The sequence below is a fragment of the Cheilinus undulatus genome, linkage group 11 (genome assembly GCF_018320785.1).
Source record: "Cheilinus undulatus linkage group 11, ASM1832078v1, whole genome shotgun sequence".
Classification (NCBI taxonomy): Eukaryota; Metazoa; Chordata; class Actinopteri; order Labriformes; family Labridae; genus Cheilinus; species Cheilinus undulatus.
In genome coordinates this window covers 48,097,705-48,111,905 of record NC_054875.1, presented here as the reverse complement: position 1 = coordinate 48,111,905, position 14,201 = coordinate 48,097,705, and the positions used below count along the sequence as shown (strand labels likewise).

At 41.3% G+C, this 14,201-nt stretch overlaps 1 protein-coding gene across 5 annotated transcripts in view; it reads right to left on the bottom strand.

Annotated features, from left to right (window-relative positions):
- The window catches only part of sulf2b (sulfatase 2b), a 213,639-nt gene that overhangs the window by 16,189 nt on the left and 183,249 nt on the right, over positions 1–14,201 (bottom strand). For all 5 annotated transcript variants that reach the window (XM_041799371.1, XM_041799375.1, XM_041799376.1 and 2 more), the window contains 4 exons: positions 9,244–9,372; positions 4,402–4,458; positions 4,080–4,209; positions 58–298 (listed from right to left, as the gene is read on the bottom strand). In XM_041799371.1, the coding sequence (XP_041655305.1) occupies positions 58–298; positions 4,080–4,209; positions 4,402–4,458; positions 9,244–9,372 (557 nt within the window). The remainder of the gene's footprint in view (positions 1–57; positions 299–4,079; positions 4,210–4,401; positions 4,459–9,243; positions 9,373–14,201) is intronic.

Here is a 14,201-nt window from a genome sequence, read left to right as displayed (position 1 = left end):
ATTACTGTCATCTAAAAGCCACACTGCCCCCTGCTGGACTGAATCAGTAACACTCACTCTTCTTGGAGAAGAAAGGCTTCTTATTAAACGTCCTCATCAACGATGGCCGCAGGTTCACAGGTCGGAGGTCACGGAGGTCACAGTTGCAGGGGTCAGAGTTCCTGTACATCTGAGACTTGATGCTGATTGGACGCTGGCGGATGACGGCGCCCCTCTGGAAGCTCTTGGCCCCTCCTCCTTCGTTCTTGCATTTGAAGAGGCGAAGTTTCCCCGTGGAGTCCTCCACACACTGCCACTTCTGCTGACACAGAGAGACGATAAGAGCAGAGAACTCAGAGGTAATCCCAACAACCAAACTAAATAAACAAGCTTTTTTAAAATCCTCTGCAGAAACGTCTGCCTGTCAAAGTGGAAAGATAAAAAGCTTTACGCTCGGTTTAATCAGGACAAAAAGTTCAATCTACACAAGTCAGAATGTTGGAATTTCTGTCATTCTAGTTCGAGTCTCTTCTGTTTGAACAGTTGGAGCAAATATTGTCCTGTAAGTTTGGAGGTTTCTTAGAATCATAGACCCTTTAAAGCTGGTTTACATCAGAGACTCAGCCCCAGATTCCTTCATTCATTTGGTCAGTGTGATGACACTTGAAGCCTTTTGTTACACACCATATGGACAAAAGTATTTAGCCAACTGACCTGAATATTTCATTCAAATCCATGTACTTTAATATGGAGTTGCCCCATTTTAATCACCACACCCAGGCCTGAATACTGTCAAAGTGAAGTAGGCTAAAAGATCCCCAACACATCATGGTATCATCTAAGGAAATTTAAGAACAGATGAGAAACAAAGTCACTGACATCTAACAGTCTGAAAAAGTTACAATGCATGTCTAAGGCTTTGGGACTCCAGCCAACGAAGCTGAGCGCTATTATCCACAAATGGGGAAAACTTGGAACAGTTGTGAACCTTCCCAGGAGTGGCGGCCTACCAAAATGACTCCAAGAGCACGTGGACGACTCCTCCAGGAGGTCCCAGAAGAACCCAGAACAACATCTAAAGACCTGCAGGCCTCACTGACTCAGTTAAGGTCAGAGTTCATGATGAACTGATGAACCCATAAATTCTGCTCCCTACCTGGAAATCCTAAAGGAGAATGTCCGGCCATCAGTTGATGACCTCAAGCTCAAGCACACTCAGGTTATGGAGCAGGACGATGATCCCGAACACACCAGCAAGTCCACCTCTACATGGGCTTAAAAAACAATGAAGGTTCTGGAGTGGTCTAGTCGAAGTCTGGATGTAAATCTGATCAAGAACATGAATAAAGAGAGTGGCCATGCTTCAGCCAATTAAAGAACTCCATATCCCATGATGCTCAGCAGCAGGCCCTTCAGGGACTGAATAAGTCAGGAACTCCTATGTTGCTTGGAGGCTTTGTGGTATTGTTGCTCATTAACAGCAGCTGAATTAATTCCTACTGTTGCACTTCGTCAGTTATTAAAGAGTGACAAACGCCTGAATAGTTAATTACACTCACACGCTCCCTCGGCTTTCCACGGGCTGTTTATCTACGCCATCCAGCAGCCTGCAGACACTGTTGCTAAGAGACTAATCAACTGGCGAGGGGGATTTTTCAACAAGTGTAATTAACCTCAAACAAGCATGAACAGACACACAAACACACGGTGACACGGCTCTCCAAACGTCTGGGAGAAAAGTTTCTGTTGTGCTCCTGCATCTTGATTCAGTCCACGGAGGCTGGCTTTGATTCTGCAGCTCCGCTCCGCCGTGTTCCGTTCCTCCTGGTAATTACGGCTGTTATTGTATCGGTGAGCTCTGCGGAGAGGACATCTGCTTTTCATCCTAGTGACAGAAGTCTCTCTCCATCCTACTCCGCTTCTTTTCAAGTCTCTGTTTGTTTGTTACAGCAGCAGACAACTCCATTTTCCTGCACTTATTCCAAAAGAGCTTTCTGAAGATTGTTCAGAGAAAAACAGAACACAAGACGGATGGAAAAAGAAAAATCTCGTTGACAGTTTTTTAGTTTTACCGTCTGAAAACAGCAAAAAAGATTTCATTCTTAATTGTCTTTTAATGTAAAATCAGAATAATGAGCAACGGGAGCTCATTGGATTCAACTGTTGGATCTCTGATTGGTCCTGCCCCCTCTCAGAGCAGGCATTGCCGGGCTTATTCAAATCTTTCCAAAACCGTTCAGTGCTGATGGACAGTCAGGCAGGTCCATCTCACCAAGCTTGAAGCTTGATATGCTGGTTCCTGGTCTGAGAATGGTCCGACCAATCAGCATCGTTTGAGGGGAAGGGGCGGTAGCTAAAGGTATGGTTTAGTTGAAGTGACTGCAAGCTTGTAAACAATGGTGGCCAGTGTAGAGATTAGCATGGAGGCAGCTTTAGTAGCAGTTTGATCAGAACTGCACAATTATTGCAATTGCAATTTTGAAAGGTTCTACCCTTCCCAAACACCATCTGTGGGATGTAAAATATAAACTTAAAACAAAAAGTAAGGCAATTTGTGTTTGGTACATCATTTCTTTGTTGTAACAATGCTTCTTGGTAATAAATCTTACACCATTGGAAAGCCTGTTTATTACCCTTTTGAATGATGCCACATTTGTAAGGATCATGCATTTGTGGGATGAGCAGCAGAGCTGAGTATGTGGGTTGCGCCCCTGAAAAATGTGCCAAATCTTCTCTGCCAATGCCAAACAGCTGATTTTGCTGTTGCTATTGACTCTTGTTTTGAGCTTCTGGTACCCTCAGCTGCTGGGCCTGATTGGCAGCACCTGTGAGCGTGGGCCCTGCTACAGTGGTCAGTAGATGTCTGCTTCAAGAATCGGCATGCCACGTTTGACTGATCTGGATAGGGCCCGTTGGTTGGGCAACTTCAAGCTGGTGTTCCTCAGAACCAAGTTGCAGCATTGTTTGGAGTGAACACTAGTACCATCTACAAACTGAAGGCCAAGTTCCATACAACGGGGAATGTCAGAGACAGGCCACGAAGTCAGCGCCCAAGAAGACAACACCACAAGAATACTGTTTTCTCACCCTGTCAGCAAGAACTCTATCCTCCAAGATGACAACACTCGCCCCCACAGAGCGGGGTTTATCAGAGACTACCTCAAGAATTTGGGAGTGGAGAGGATGGAATGTCCTGCCAGCAGTCCTGACCTTAACCCCATTGAACACTTGTGGGATCAGCTTGGGCGTGCTGTTGGTGCCAGAGTGACCAACACAACCACGTTGGCTGACTTGCGACAAATGCTGGTTGAAGAGCGGGATGCCATCCCACAGCAGTGTGTGACCAGGCTGGTGACCAGCATGAGGAGGAGGAGCCAGGCTGTTGTGGCTGTGTATGGTGCTTCCACATGCTACTGAGGCTCCTGTTTGTTAAATGAATAAGTTGTTAAATTTTCAATCTCTTGTTTCTTCAAACTTCAATCATCCAATCCACCAAACACCAAACAAGAGTCAATGGCAGAATCAGCTGTCTCTGCATTGGCAGAGAAGATTTGGCACATTTTTCATGGGCACAACCCACGTACTCAGCTCTGCTGCTCATCCCACAAATGCATGATCCTTACAAATGTGGCATCATTAAAAAGTGTAATAAACAGGCTTTCCAACGGTATAATATTTATTACCAAGAAGCATTGTTACAACAAAGAAATAATGCACCAAACACAAATTGCCTTACTTTTTGTTCTAAGTTTATATTCCATGTGATAGATATGTGTATCTGTCATATACAACAGTCAAAGCCAGTCTTACAGTAGAACAACTTTTATCGTCAGTCCTATTTCCACAGAGTGACCCAGTCGCTTGCTTTCAGCACGATGTAACTTCAGAAGGTCTGGCCCATCTATTTTATGTTTAAAAAACATCAAAGACAAGCTAATAAAAGAACCTGATCAAATATCAATAAAATTTCACTGGGCTGAGCCCAGTGACAAGATTCTAACCTGATAATATTCAAGAGGGCGGGGCTTGATAAAGGGGCCAATCAGAAATGTCTTCATGGGATTGGGATTATACTGATATGTTAAAACGAGTTACTGAACCTGTCCGGTCTGCTGACATGGCGTCTGGTACTCGGCCCGCTGACAGAGATCTTTAACTCGCTGGTGTTTCGGCAGGAAGTTCTCTTCTGGCGACACTTCTTTTCCCTCCACGCGCTGGTGCAACAACTTCCTGTCAACGCACAAAACAGAGTTATAATTTCTGTTTCTAACACTTATACTCATTAATCTAATCTGAATCAAATATTGACGATTTTCTACTTTTTACACATTTCCCCCATAATAACTGCTTGGATGTGTAAGCATCTTTATATTTCTGTGTGTTATAATACAGCAGCAGATCCAGTGATGTGACGTTATTTACCCTCTCTCCACCAGAAACGAGTCCCTCCACACCTTCGGTTTTCTGCTCACCTGGAACCTGAAGAAGAAGAAACAAAAATATGTAAATTAAGTAATCATCTTCCATTTGGTTCAGTAAATCTGCCAAAACGCAAACCTGACACATTTCCTGCTCATTTGTGTACACGACATTCATGGCATCTCAGATGTTGGATGTCTGAGTCTGAGCTGATAAATATCAATCAGGGGAGGATTATACCACAGTTATCACAAATCAGAAAAAAAAGAAGAAGTTTTTTAAACTTGTCTGTTTTGGTTTGAAGAAGGATGAAGAAGTCTGGTAGAATCAGGGGTGTGGCTAAAATGTTCAAAAGCCAGCGTATATGCAAAAGGAAAAGATGGAATATTTAGAAGCTATAAAGGGTGAGGCTATCTTCAAAGTCAGAGGATGGCATGTTTTATAAGCTTTAAAGGATGGCATTATCTTTGCAGGCAAGGATGGAATGTTTTACAAGTTTAAAGGATGACATCATCTTCAAAGCAAGAGGATGGAATGTTTTATTAGCTACAAAGGATGGCATGATCTTCAAAGGCAGAGGATGGATGTTAGTGAAGCTAGGGATGTTGGGGCCTTTTCCCTCTTTTTCTTTTGTCAAATTTTAGGCCATAGTTGGCAACTTTTGTAAAAATTGGTGGAACTAGAGAGGACTGAGGTAAGATGAAGAGATATGATCATGTAGATGAAGAAAAGTTTGTCTACTTTCTACTTTATATGAGGTAAAACCTGGTTTATTAGCGATTGCAGCCAACAGCACTACATTACCCATAACCCTGGAGCTTCACAGTGCCATCTCTGATTGGCTGAACTAACTTTAGCTACTAAACTTCCATGTTCTACCGTGACTAGTGAATTAAATAGCTATTTTTATTATCTTAATTGTGAAACAATGGGGGCTGCACGGCGGTTAGCGGTTAGCGCTGTTGCCTCACAGCAAGAAGGTCCCTGGTTCACTTCCTGGTCTTGGCCTTTCTGTGTGGAGTTTGCATGTTCTCCCCGTGCACACGTGGGTTCTCTCCGGGTACTGCGGCTTCCTCCCACAGACCACAAAACATGTTCATTAGGATAACTGGTGACTCTAAATTGCCCGTAGGTGTGAGTGTGAGCGTGCCTGGTTGTCTGTCTCTATACGTCAGCCCTAGGACTGACTGGCGACCAGTCCAGGGTGTACCTTGCCTCTCGCCCAATGACAGCTGGGATAGGCTCCAGCCCCCCCCCCCCCCCCCGAGACCCCGAACGGGATAAGCGGTATAGAAAATGGATGGATGGGTAAAACAATGGTGTTTGATCATGTAGAAGACACAGGCTTGTATATCAACTTTACTTCTTCATCACCACCACATTGCTGTCTTAATTTTGGTAGCTTTTAAAAATGTTACTAATACTCTTTAGATTGAATACATTTAAGTTTTAATAATAATTTAGTCATGTCAGTTATTTTTAGCCTTAATAGTTTTAGTCGATGAAAACTCAAAAACCTTTTAGTCCAGATTTAGTCAGAAGAAAGCCCTTATATTTTAGTCTTCATTTTTTACAGTTAAAGTTAATGAACAGTGTTAGTCCACAATGAAAACACTGCCACAATCCCAGAGCGTCACAGAGAAGCCTCTGATTGGTGGAGCTGCAGATTTCATCTGTGGTCCGCTACCAGTGAAGTTAACAGAACAAGGGAACGGCAACTGTCCAGTTCTGTGGGAACAACAGATGGTGCCATATACTTCTACTAAGTCCAAACAGACACAAGTTTACATCTGAAAAAAAGGTCTGAGGGTTAGTTATTCTTTGAACTCGATGGCCACAACGGTCACAGAATCTGTTCAGTGAAGCATTTAACTAAATGAGGGACATGCTTATTCAATTTCACCCAATTAAACTCACTTAGATAAAAAAATTCAATTTCCACTTGGTGCCACAAAAGCAGAGTGAGTTCACTTCAGTTCACATAAAGACAATTATATGATTATGTTTTATCAGATTCCTAATTGGCTCTGTCTCCTTTTTTAATGACTCCATCTGTTTTCTATTCCGGGATGTCTCAAACTTTAAATATGAGGGATATTTACAGTAAATGAAGACTCCTGGATGAGAGCTGGGTTTTATTCCTAAGTGATTCTCAGAAACATCCCTCTCCTTTAAAAAGAGAGCTGGACAGGAAGCAGAGTCCCTGCTGAGTGCAACAATGTGCTATTGGAAAGGGTTTCTATATTGGGTAAAATTTTATGCACTTTTCCTCACAAATCCGCCTGACTCATGCTTCAGAAAGACAGTAATTTCCTCTCCACTTTGTTTTCTTGGAGCTAAAATCTTTCTGTGTTATGACAAACTGTCGTCAGAGTGGAGACAGGCTGAGGACATAAATGAACGTGTGGATAGTAACGACTGTCTGTCCATTATTAAAACTCTGAGACGTCAGATAGATGCATATCTACATGATTGCTATTTTAGACCACATCCAGTTTGGACAAAATATGACACTGAAAAATAGATGCTCAATAAAGCTCCTCTTACCTACAGGAACTGTTCTCTGTGTTTTACATCATACAACTGTATGGAGTCAGTATTGTTACAAAACTCATGGATTGTTGAGCCGTTTTGAGAGCGTGACTCCTTGATTTTAGGCTCGGATTTTTCTCCAATCTTTCTTCAAACATGCGTTTGTGCTCCAAATGTCTGCTAATCTCAGATCTGAATTTTCTCTGACATGTGCAAAACTTTCCCTGGGTTCCAAAGCACATTTCTGCTCCTAAATTTTTTTTTTGATGAACCAATAGGAAACAGGGAGAGGATGGACCAATCCATTAGCTCTGCCATGTGTTGCTATGCAGTTCTCCAGGAGGCCTTTGCTTTGATCTCACTAACTGGGTTTCCATTACACTTGGAAATGTGCAAAATCTAAATAGTGCAATAAAAAACTGGTAATGGAAACACCTGAATTTCAAGAAACCCTAAAATATCGCTAAAAAGTTTTTAACGCTTTCATGAGGAGGTTTTTCACGCGTTTTGATAGAGAAATATATTGCAAAAGTGTAATGGAAACACTTTTTCCGCATTTACAAGACACAGGACGTGACGTACGGTGTCACATGACCAGTCACTCAGAGACAACATGGCGCAGTACGTGTGGGCAGAAGAAGAGATGAGACTTTTCTTAACATCATACTTCTACCCTTATACGTGGCTTTTGCCAGACATACGGACTTTGCCTCTGAACTATCATCCGTTGGCTTCGTCTTTTGTTCAAAATTATCAAGGCAACCGCCGTAGATGTAACCAAAACTGTACCAACACGCAACCGCCATAGACGTAACCAAAACTGTACCAACACGCAACAGGTTTTGAGCGTCAAGCTTCCCTGCAGCGCATTCACACAAGATGAGATTTTACGAGAATTGCAAGGCCTATGCCGAAAAACTCCCTTCAATGGAAACGCATTCAAAACACAATTGTACTTAATCAAAATTTAAGAAATATCACTTTCATTTTGCGAAAAACTGTAATGGAAACCCAGCTACTGATAGTCCCAACATTCAATCACGTACACAAACATCATCTCGACTTCCATGCCCTATAACTCCAACTCAGCCCCTCCTACAGAATTCATTTTTACTGCACCAGATTCTGACTTGACCCATACGCTGTCAAAGGTCGTATGGGTTGAGTCAGAATCCGGCGCAGGCATGAAAATCACACCGCCATCTACTGGCCTGGCACGTATAGTACATCGTTTTTGGTGTTTCCAGCAGTCTCGTGTGAATGGAGATCATTTTAAAAACGTTGCCGTCTGAATGTGGAACTTTTGAAAAATGTCGTGTAGACGAGGCCGTAGTAACTACATACAAAAACACCCACAATCCTCGTGTCACAGAGACGTCTCTGGTTGGGTCTCTGGCAACCATGGCAGGAAATGTCTACCTCTTCCTGCAAATAAAGACAGTAGACTTTCGATGACTGCAATAAGTGCTGCTGCAGTATGAAGCAATAAATAGAAAACAAGAATTCATTACAACATTAAAATATAAACACCACAGTAAAGTGTTGATAAAAGGTACATAAATGGTTTGAAAGCTTGACAACTATCCTTAATGATAAACAAAATTAATTGCAATGGATTGTGGGACATGTAGTTCCTTCAGCATTATAGAGAAGTATGCACACAGTCTTATACTTTTGCCTTTTTTTACACTTTTGACCCAGATTAAAAACCAGATTAAATATTTTCCAGTCGTGAGTACTCAGGTAGCCTGTTAGCCTGGTTCATCCATTAAAGCATCCATAGCAGGAGAAGCTTGAGAACACAGAAAGTTCACTCACGGGGCCCATAAAGCAGCAGAACTGAAAATGTTTGATTTTAAAGCAACAGTATTAAGAAATGTGGTCCGGTGATATTTGGTGCCCCCTAAGGTCACTGAGTGTAACTGCACTGTGAAAAATCACCCTACTGTAGACACAGCGTAAGTGTTTTGGTTAGCAGTGTGGCTGTTTTCGCTATTTTCCGTCTCTTATCGTCAGCGGTTGAATCAAACGGCACTGAGATGGGCTAACTGGCTTCTTTTGAGCTGAAGGGCCATATGAGAGGACCACGGCCGGCTGCTGAAGTTACACAGTGCTGAAAGCGGGGGAGCAGCGATGTGAAAGACCCCATTCTCCCTGTTTAGAGTTATGAAACTGTGACATGGACTTTAAGATGACTACTTCAGGTGGAGAATTACTGATTGATGCTCTGCATGTCTGAAATGTCTTCTCCCTCATTTAAGGAGCATTGTTGGTTCACTCTGCAGTATTTCCTGGTGTAACTGTGATGTTTACCTGTTAGCAGGTTTGTCGGTGTCGAGCAGAGACAGTATCGACTTCCCGTCCATGTCTGGAGGCGTGTCGAGTCCGGCGATGTCCAGGATGGTTGGCGCCAGATCGATGTTCAGGACGATGTGAGGGTTACTGACACACAAAAACACAACGAGTCACACATACGCTCATCAATACAAGACTATACAAGATCTACACACCTTTAACTCCTCTGTATAAATGAACTGTGGCACTGCCAAATACTCTACCATGATGCATCACAAACACAAGAAATAATCAGTGTCTTTGGAGACATTAATGTTGCTAGGAAAGCATTTTCAGGGTTTGTTTTAAGAGATAAATATCAAAAGAAAATACGTGTGGCTTTACACAAAATGTAGTGACTCATTAATTGGACCTTATGGCTCTGTAGGGACTTTCCTATTAATGCTAATGTATCTGGAATAATCTGCTGTATATGAAATAAAACTATGAAGGTGCAGTAAATATGCTAAATCTCATCTTCTGATTGTATGAGGGTTTAAAGGGTTTCTCTTAAGGCAACGGCGTACCCGAGTAGGTAAAGGCTGGTCCGTACCAGTGATAGAGCCACGCGTGGCTCTTTTGTGATTATTTGTGGCTTTTTATGTCTTAATTTAAAATATTACTCCCCCAGAAAACCTTAAATAAGGGAAACTTTGACCTCAGAAATTATTCACATAGATCAGGTTGTTTAACAGGCTTATACAGAAGGCTTTGATTGTCAAACTTAATTGTCCCATTTTTGCCATATTTATTCAATTTTTGCCCTTTTTCACCATTTTTTGCCACTTTTCACCCAATTAAGATACCTTTGCCATTAAACACCACTTTTTTTCAATTTTTTTTTTCCAGTTTTTGCCACTTTTCCCCATTTTTTGCCACTTAAATCCCATTTTTGCCCTTTTCACCATTTCTTGCCACTTTTTGACCATTACACCGCTTTCCACATTATTAAGCAAATGACATTTTTCTCTTATTTTCCTAAATATTAATGCAAATGACAGTCAGAATATTTTTCAAGTCATCAGCTATTAGAGCATAATTTAAATGTTTTTGAACAGACTTCATAATGATAACCTTTTTTTTTAAAGACCCTGTAAAGTGAAATCCAAAGTTTTTGTCTTTACACTCTAGAAATGTTGTATGGTTGCTGTTAACGTGAAAACTCTGAGACCTACATGAGACTGAATTCTGGATTTAGGCCATTTCATCTCTTTCCTGGCTTGGTGTCATGTGGGCGGGGCCAATATGTGGACTCATGATGTCATGAGCCCAAAGTAGAGAATGACCCCGCCCCTCTAACACTACAATATTGTGGAAGGAAGCAGTCACCTGGAGCAGGGACTTCTGCTTCATTTTGTGCAAAGGAATTCAGTCTTGTACTCTTGTACCGTTCTATAATGTTCATGTTTCATTGCAAAGTTATAGTTGTGCATGTTTTGTTTATTGGTTCATGTTTTTAGTGGAAAATATTTTTCCAAGTATGACACCATGAGTGAGGGGGTTAATGCTGCAGACTACCCGTGTCCTGAGTGGGCGTGGTTTCAGCTCATTCAACAGACACGCCCACACCATCCTGGAGCAGATTTTACTGCCTCATTTTTCATGATTTGAAGCTTCATTTTATAAACTTGGAGATGCTTTATGTGACTAAAATTTGACCTGGGGGTTCATCACACAGTGATCTATCATACCACAAACATAAATACAGATTTATTTTTACTTTACAGGGTCTTTAAATAAAAACCCCAAAATGCACTGTGCCACATACATACAATTTTTAATCATGATTTTAAAAATATATCTAATTTTGACAACAGCAGGGCAGAAAGGGTCCTGCAACCCCTTGAGATCTTTCCCTCCCCGGGGAAGCCCAGACCCAAGGTTGGGAAGCACTGCTCTCTTGTGAAAGCCTTCCAAGAAGAGTGAAGGCTTTTAAAGCTGCAGAAGAGGGGCCAACTCCATATTAAACTACATGGATTTGAATACAATGTCATTACAGTCCAAGAAAAAATGGTTGGGAAACACTGGTGTATTGGTGAGGCGGCCGAATATTTTTGTCCATAAGGCTGAGGTGCATACAGTACATGGAAACTCCAGGCATTTCAGTGCACCGGTCCTTCATATTTTACCTCTAACTTAGTGAAGAGTGTTTGATTGCAGAGACTCATCTGCTTTAAAAACCGATCACAGACGCCGTTAACGCCAAACTTGAGGAGGGTTTTAATGACTGTTTGTTGTGAAATGTTGCAGACGGGGTGTTTAATATTTTAATGTGTGCCGTGCAGGAGGAAACGCCGCTCTCTCTCTCTCTGAACTCGTGATCACCTCGTGGAACGGCTCTGACTGTGGTAATCTGCTTTAGTGTAATAAGAAAACACACACTCACAGCTTCCTCCCTGCCTGTTCGTGTGTGTGCGTGGACAAACTAAAAGCATGTCTGATTCTCTCCGTATGATTCATTCTGCTGCTGACTGAATCCACCGACATCTTCCTTTTTCTCGCTGATTTTACGGTTACCGCTGCGTCAACAGATTTACGCCCACAAGGGGGCAGAAAACCCCAAACACAACCCAGAAACATTAACCCCTGCTGACCCCATGTCTTACTTTTATACCGCGCTATGCCTGAAGCTTCTCATCCAGCCAACCAGGAATAGTCTGAACTTTTCAACTGTGTTTTTGTCCAAAAGCTCTCCCGACTAAACTAAAAATACTCCAGATAACCTCAAACAAACAAAAGATGCTCCTTTATTGAAGCTTTCTACTGTTTAGTTTAATATCACGCTTTCTGAGCTACAAGGGAAATGAAAAAAACGCCCCTTTAGTTTTGGTTTAATGTGATCTGTGGATGAATTAAAGCTGAGAGGGATTTCTGTTGTTTTACAGCGCTGTGAAAAAGTATTTTCCCCTTCTTGATTTCTTATTTCGGCACATTAGTCACACTTAAATGTTTCAGATCATCAAAAATATTCTCAAGAACAGATGAGAAACAAAGTCACTGACATCTATCAGTCTGAAAGGGTTACAGATATTTCTGACACTTTTGGACTAAAGCCAATGATGTTTAGAGCCATTACCCACAATTGGGGAAAACTTGGAACAGTGGTGCACCTTCCCAGGAGTGGCCAGCCTACCTTCCATGACTCATCCAGGAGGTCATAGAAGAACCCAGAACAACATGTACAGACCTGAAGGCCTCACTGACTCAGTTAGGGTCAGAGTTTGAGATTGAGATGCTGTGGCGTGACCTTAAACAGGCCGTTCATGCTGAAAAAACCTCCAAAACAATTCATCAAAGAATGGGACGACATTCCTCCATAGTGATGTCAAAGGCCTATAGCCAGTTATCACAAATGCTTGGATGGAACAACCAGTTATTCGGTTTAGGGGCCAGGTAGGTCCGGCTAATTTCCTTAATAAATGAAATCACCATTAAAAACTGAACTTTTGAATTTACTGAGGTTATCTTTGTCTAATATCAAAATTTTTCACATTCATTCATTTTTCACTTTATTCAACTACAAATCCATGGATTCCTCTGGGAGTCTTTGTGATTTCCAACAGTCCTAAACCGCCAACCTTTGCCGTGTTTTTGCCCTGACTGTGCCTGAAGAACGTACTTTCCTTCAACTCAGACGTCGTCCTCCATTAAGCGGACAGTCGAGGTTCAGAATGTTCTGCAACTCGGCCTGACAGAGCAGGCATGCTAGTAGAGTTAGTGCATACTCCTACAGTCTGTTTTCTTTAGAAATATTTTGGTCTTTTTGAAATATTATTGCAGTAGTATTTGTATTTCCTTTCGGGCATCGACAGTGAGATCTATGCCTATTATCTATCATGCAGCAGGCCACAAAGAGACAGGCCTGAGGTGGCTGGATCCCTGAAAATCCCAGAGAATGGGCCTCTACAGTTGTGATGTAGTTCTAGCGTAAACTCATTTTGGACAATTTTAACCCCCTTTTGCCATTCTTTGACCTCTTTAACCCAATTTTTTGCAAGATTTTAACCCCTTTGAACCACTTTTGCAAGATTTTATGTGCCACTCTTTTCAAGTTTGTGCCACTTTTCCTCTATTTTCACCACTTTTAACCCATTTTCATTACATTTTTCAACAATTTTTGCAACTTTATAACCAAATTTTTGTCATTTTTAACCAATTTTTGATACTTTTTGCCTCTTTAGACAAATTTTTTCCATTTTTTTTAACCTTTTTAACTAATTTAAACCACTTTTCCTGCATGTTTTATTCCCTTTGTGCCACTTTTCTTCTATTTTTGCCACTTTTGAATCCATTTTCATTACATTTATTCAACACTTTTTGCAGATTTAAAACAAACATTTTTCTCTTTTACCAATTTTTTGCCATTCTTTAACCTCTTTAACCCAATTTTTGCAAGATCTTCACCCCTTTTGAACCACTTTCCTGAATGTTTTATCCCCTTTGTGCCACTCTTATCCAATTTTGCCACTTTTCTTCTATTTTTGCCACATTTATACCCAATTTTCTACATTTTTCAACAATTTTGCCATTCTTTATAACCAATTTTTGCAACTTTTAACCCATTTTTAATACTTTTTGCATCTTTAACCCAAATGTTGCCATTCTTTAACTCATTTGAACCACATTTCCTGCATGTTTTATTCCCTTTGTGCAACTCTTATCCATTTTTGCCACTTTTCCCCTATTTTTGCCACTTTTTAACACATTTTCATTACTTTTTTGGTGCTATTTTTAGTCATTTGTAATAAATGTTTGATACTTTTTACCCTGTTTTTTCTCTTTTACCAATTTTTTGCCATTCTTTAACCTCTTTTCACAACTTTTTCTGCCAGTTTATGCCCCTTTGTGCCACTCCACATCCATTGTGCCACTTATCACCCATTTTTGCTACTCTCTAACCCGTTTTCAACACTTTATCTGGCCATTTGGAACCTCAA